This window comes from Brassica oleracea, chromosome C9, assembly GCF_000695525.1.
Source record: "Brassica oleracea var. oleracea cultivar TO1000 chromosome C9, BOL, whole genome shotgun sequence".
NCBI lineage: Eukaryota > Viridiplantae > Streptophyta > Magnoliopsida > Brassicales > Brassicaceae > Brassica > Brassica oleracea.
In genome coordinates this window covers 20,118,737-20,123,716 of record NC_027756.1, presented here as the reverse complement: position 1 = coordinate 20,123,716, position 4,980 = coordinate 20,118,737, and the positions used below count along the sequence as shown (strand labels likewise).

The 4,980-nt window shown below is 47.6% G+C and overlaps 2 protein-coding genes across 2 annotated transcripts; both read right to left on the bottom strand.

Annotated features, from left to right (window-relative positions):
- Nucleotides 1-1,203: 1,203 nt before the first annotated feature.
- Nucleotides 1,204-2,432, bottom strand: LOC106314521. The gene is made up of 3 exons (XM_013752384.1): nt 1,926-2,432; nt 1,641-1,814; nt 1,204-1,530 (listed from the first exon to the last, which is right to left on the bottom strand). Exons 1-3 carry the CDS (start codon nt 2,430-2,432, stop codon nt 1,204-1,206), a joined length of 1,008 nt encoding a protein of 335 aa, XP_013607838.1.
- A 244-nt stretch (nt 2,433-2,676) lies between these two features.
- On the bottom strand, nt 2,677-4,587 carry LOC106314520 (uncharacterized protein At3g60930, chloroplastic-like). The gene is made up of 5 exons (XM_013752383.1): nt 4,056-4,587; nt 3,890-3,965; nt 3,363-3,843; nt 3,027-3,290; nt 2,677-2,955 (listed from the first exon to the last, which is right to left on the bottom strand). The coding sequence occupies exons 1-5, from the start codon at nt 4,585-4,587 to the stop codon at nt 2,677-2,679; spliced, it is 1,632 nt and encodes a 543-aa protein (XP_013607837.1).
- Nucleotides 4,588-4,980: the final 393 nt, after the last annotated feature.

The following is a 4,980-nucleotide window of genomic DNA, read 5'->3' as shown; positions in this document are numbered from 1 at the left end:
AGAAAAGAACGGATCGACTTCATTTACGTGGGCTACAAGTTCTGCAATTCGGTCAACTCAATCAAAGCATACCAACGGAGAGCGGAAAACAACGTAGGAATTAGAGAGCCCTTGTCAGGTCCCGATCACGAAATCACCTTCAACGAAAACGAAACCGCAAACCTTGATAAACCACACGACGACACTCTCGTGATACGAATCGACATCGGCAGTTGCGAACTATCACGAGTAATGATCGACACCGGAAGCTCGGCCGACGTCCTCTTTTATGAGGTGTTTAAAAAGATGGGATTCACTATCCTAAAGCAAGAGCGAACTCCCCTCATCGGCTTCGCTGGAGAGACCACCTATTCTCTCGGTTTGAATGAGCTTGCGGTTACCGCTGGAGAAATCAGAAAAATCGTAGAATTCATCGTGATAGACCGTCCAGCCCCGTTCAATGCAATCCTCGGGAGACCTTGGTTATACAACATGAAGGCTGTCCCGTCGACATATCACCAATGCCTGAAATTTCCCACCTCGAAAGGAATCGGAACCATCAGAGGAAGCCAAAGGAACTCCAGGACATGCTACCTCGCAAGCTTTAAAGACATCGAGCAACACCCTTAATTAGGCAGCCAAATTAACAACTGACATACTCACGCACACAAACAATCGAAAAACAGACCCTATCCTTTGGAAAATAATCGAACTACGTTATGACTTGATCCCTCGATGAGGGTACGTAGGCAACTCACGATACGAGTCCAGTCACCCTCCACCTACAACACCCAAAGTGGGCTTACCACAACATCCAAAGAGCAACGGCACGACAATATCAAAAATTGCCTTTCTTTTCACAAATATGTAATGAACAGAATCCGACATCTTAATAAATATAGTTCCTAGACATTCGAACACACCAGACTTCTTGTATCAGAAAATCGTATAACTGCAATAGTTGACCAAAAACCGGGACCCTGATCAAGTCCTCGGTCGCGGCCAACTCCGCCAACAAGCGCGACAAAACTAACTAACAAAATCTTTTGTTACATCGAAACCGTCGACAAAAGTATTTACAACAAATCGACACTTGGCCCCAAAAGATCGGCCTCGCATAAAACATAAAAAGGACAACCAATGAATCGGGACTCACGACCCCTTCTTTATTAAATAAGAAATAATAAAGCAACAAAAGGCAGAGGGAAAAAAAAAAACCTAAAGCTACTCTTCGATGCTAAATTCACCATCCTCAAAGCGATCACCCGAACACCTCACCGCGTCATCCACCGCAGAAGAAACCTTATCGAAGAAATCCTCTGGCAGATCCTCCGAGATATGAGACAGATCGAGCTTTCCAACGGAGAAATCCGAAGTCGCCGTCACATCGACCTCCGACCTAAGCTCGATCTCTTTCGCTCGAAGCCACGACAACTCATCCGAAGCTAGGAGATTGTTGCCCATGATCTCCTTCAAGAGATCTATATTTGCCATGACTTCCCAAAGACGAGCCTCACAATCAGTTGCAACCTTCTTCTTTTCCCATTTCTCCTTCAGAGAAACCAACACATCCAATTAGCTATCTGCCAAAGCCCTTTTGGCCTCACGAGTCGCGCGGCGAAGGTCGTTAGAGAATTTATTGGCGGAAGATTCAATTTCACCTCCAAGAAGGACACTTGCTCGAGAGCCGACTTCCTTTCGTTACTCATAACTCGCAGACGAGCTTCGAACGAAGCAGCCTGATCCCCCAGCTTTTCAGCGGCAGCCAGTTGAGCAGCATTGGCACGCTCCCGGTCTTGAGCCATCTTTAGACCAGGCTTTAGCTCACGAACGACCTTCTTTATTTCATAAAGTTTGTCAGAACGCGGAACATCTTGCAGGCATTTTTCTAAAGTCGCCGCGAACTTGTTTTAGCTTCCTTAGCCTGAAATATGATCAATTAGTACGGACAAAACGAACCAAAGATTCGACAAAGACTGAATTCCAAAGGGAACGACCTTGGCATGGGCTACAACCATCTTTACGTAAGCCTCGCGCTCTGTGATATTACGCAGAGAGGGAAGCGGACATCCAGCAGGTTTGAAGTGCCTCACCAGATGAGCAACACTATCTGGATCCTTAGAATGCGAAAACTGCCAATGAAACGGCTTAGCAACAGCCGCCTCTCCCGAAACACAATGATGGCGATCCGAGCCATTCGTTTTAGCCTTCTTTGGAGGACGATCACGCCCCTCCGAACCCGTTGGGCTACTCGACTTAACGCGAGCCACAGATTTTTCACCCTCGGGATCTTCGACCCCTTGGGTTGAAGGCCGCGGAAGTGGGGTCTCCTCACGAAGAACTTCTGTGAGTGCATCACTCACATCTCCGGATCGAATACAATGCGCGTTGGCACTACCAGTTCGAGTCCGTACCCTATCGGAATCGCGAGAGTTGGATCTCCTTGAAGTCATATTCCTTTAGCAAGTGAAAACGAGACTAAAAGAGGTACTATGACGAACCCTAGAGCAAAACCAAAGCTTTATATACATCAGATCCCCGCCACATCTCAACAGCTCGAACAAAAAGGATCTCGAAAGCTAAGGAAACAAGGATATTCCGAAATATTATGCTTATCCATTAAAAGTTATCCAAGATATCGAAGTCCAAGATCGTCAAAAAAGAGAAAAAAAACAAAAGATATTAAAACAGAAGAAACTAACTAGAAACAGAATCATCAGGGACAGACGACCCCCCGACTTGATTCGTCGAATCATCTGAGACTTGAGGAAGATCGAGCTCGGAGATCGACCAATCCGGCACGGCGGGTAGGGCGACAAGACCCTCGCAGTCTCCTTCCATTTCCTTTAATCGCGCAAGCTCAACATCCACAGTCAGGCCCCCGTCCTTAAGCTCGTTCAGGAGATCGATGTTGGCGGTCACTTCTTGTAGTCGGATCTCAGCAGACACTTCCTTCTTCTTGCTCGTCCACCTATCCTTCAAAGATTCGAGAACTTCCCGATACTTTTCTGCGATATAGCGACGGGCAATGCGAGAAGCGGGCGAACGTCCCGATCTCTCTCAACTTCGAGCGCCACAATCCTCGCCCTTTGAGCAACCATCTGGGACGTGAGAGCCTCGTTCTCCAGATGGACTCTCCTCCAATCTTCAGTCAAAGCTTCGATCTTCTCGGCATCCTTCTTCCCTTCTCGCTTAGTGTTCTCGAGCTCCTCCGAAAGCCTCTTGATCTCAAAACCGATGCTCTCGATCTCCTTGTCGTTCCGAGAAGCTACGACATGATCTTCCATCGTCACGACGTACTCGTTAAAAGCCTCCATCACATGACAAGAAATGGAAATAAGCAAATACTACAAACCGGCTTTTCAAGAAGGCAGGAAACGAACCTTGGAGCTCGCCACAGCAACCTTGGCGTACGCTTCCCTCTCCATCGAAGAAGTGAGAGATGGGAGACGACAATCCGCGGACCTCATGCGACCAGCGAGGTAAATCAGGTCACTTTGGGCCGCAAACGAAGAACCATCTCCCTCGTAAATGAACCTAGGACGGGACGAGCCGGGCAAGGCACCCTCCGATGACCGACGTCGCTTGCGAGTCGCCGCCGCAGTCTCATCTTCTGAGCCAGGACTCAATGAGACAGGAGTTCGAGTCTCTCCTGAAACATCTTCGTCGTCGGAATCACGAATCGAGATCAAGGGAGATTTTCCGGAAGCTCGGCTCCTCGATGTAGACCCAGCAGTCCGGAACGACGACCTCCTCACAAGCTGTCTAGTTAGAAGATCTAAAGACTGAGTCTGAACAGAAGGAGTCACTACAACCTCCTGGAAATGTTCGGCCTCGTCTCCAGACTCCTCAACCAAAGGAGCCCTGTCGATCCCCGCCGGTAAGGCGAAGACAGTTTGAAAAAGTAAACCAGTTCGAACGACCCCTCCGAAGGACCCTCATCAGACCACGGATCTCGTCTGACATTAAAGAGCTTCCAGAAGGAACTGAATCAAACGAAAATAAACGAGAATTTTAATCTTCTACTCCCAAAAAAAAGAAACAAATCATCAACACACATGCAAAAGGAAACTAACCAATATTCTCGGCCCAACGCCTGGGAAGCTGGGAGAAATCGAAATCACCCATAGATGCTTGATCCATCTTGAAAACAAAAAAATTTTCTCGCCACTTCTCGTCACGATAAGGAATTTCCTCGATAACGTGACGACCTGGACGCGGAGATATGAGGAAAGTACCAGGATTCTGGTTATTCCGCTTCACCAGAACGAACTGACGAAACTTGCTAAGACCAAAAGCGAGACCCTCCTCCCTAGCCTTAACCAAGAAGGCGACGAGATGCCTAAGAAAGTTCGGGAGAAGCTGGGTAAGAGATAACCCAAGCTCCGCCAAGACCTCGAGTATTGGCTCCGGGATCGGGAAGATAAGACCGCATGAGTGAAAGAAGGAAAGATAAGCTCCGTAGTAGCCTTCTCTCACGGTTTTGGGATTCTCATGCGTACCGGCCAAATCAAGGACGACGGAACGATCGACCCCATACACCTTGTAAAGGTTCTCGAGATCATCGGCTGTAGTAGTCGGACGAGGGAAAGTAAAAGACGAACACATCTCGAGCTCAGAGGACAGAAAGATTCGGAGTAAAGGAGAAAGAGATGAGAAAGAAGAAGCGGAGATAAAAAAAAAGACTCTCTACGTATATATAAGCCGCCTTAACGGCTCTATCATCGCAATCGAGAAAAGCAATTATGACCTAGCCTATGCCCTAGCGGCGGCTAAAGTAGCCGTTACCAATTAAAATAATAAAAAAGGCGCCAACGAACGGCTCTTTTCGAAAACGATTGATAAAACCGGATTCGAGCGATATCAGTTACCAAACGACAAGACCCTGGTCAAAAGATAACCGCCCTTTTCCTTTTCGATCAAATCAAAAGAGGCTGGAGGACAAATGTTGGATCCAATTTTGGTCGATACCATAATGGACCGCGATCAAAGGAATGGGCC

Coding starts and splice junctions, on each gene's coding strand:
- LOC106314521 (XM_013752384.1), bottom strand. CDS start 2,432: ATGACTTCAAGGAGATCCAACTCTCGCGATTCCGATAGGGTACGGACT. Junction 1,815..1,925: donor ATCTTTGGTTCGTTTTGTCC/GTACTAATTGAT, acceptor GAAATAAAGAAG/GTCGTTCGTGAGCTAAAGCC. Junction 1,531..1,640: donor AGCAAGTGTCCTTCTTGGAG/GTGAAATTGAAT, acceptor GTTTCTCTGAAG/GAGAAATGGGAAAAGAAGAA.
- LOC106314520 (XM_013752383.1), bottom strand. CDS start 4,587: ATGTGTTCGTCTTTTACTTTCCCTCGTCCGACTACTACAGCCGATGAT. Junction 3,966..4,055: donor GCGTTGGGCCGAGAATATTG/GTTAGTTTCCTT, acceptor CGTTTGATTCAG/TTCCTTCTGGAAGCTCTTTA. Junction 2,956..3,026: donor AAGTTGAGAGAGATCGGGAC/GTTCGCCCGCTT, acceptor GAATCTTTGAAG/GATAGGTGGACGAGCAAGAA.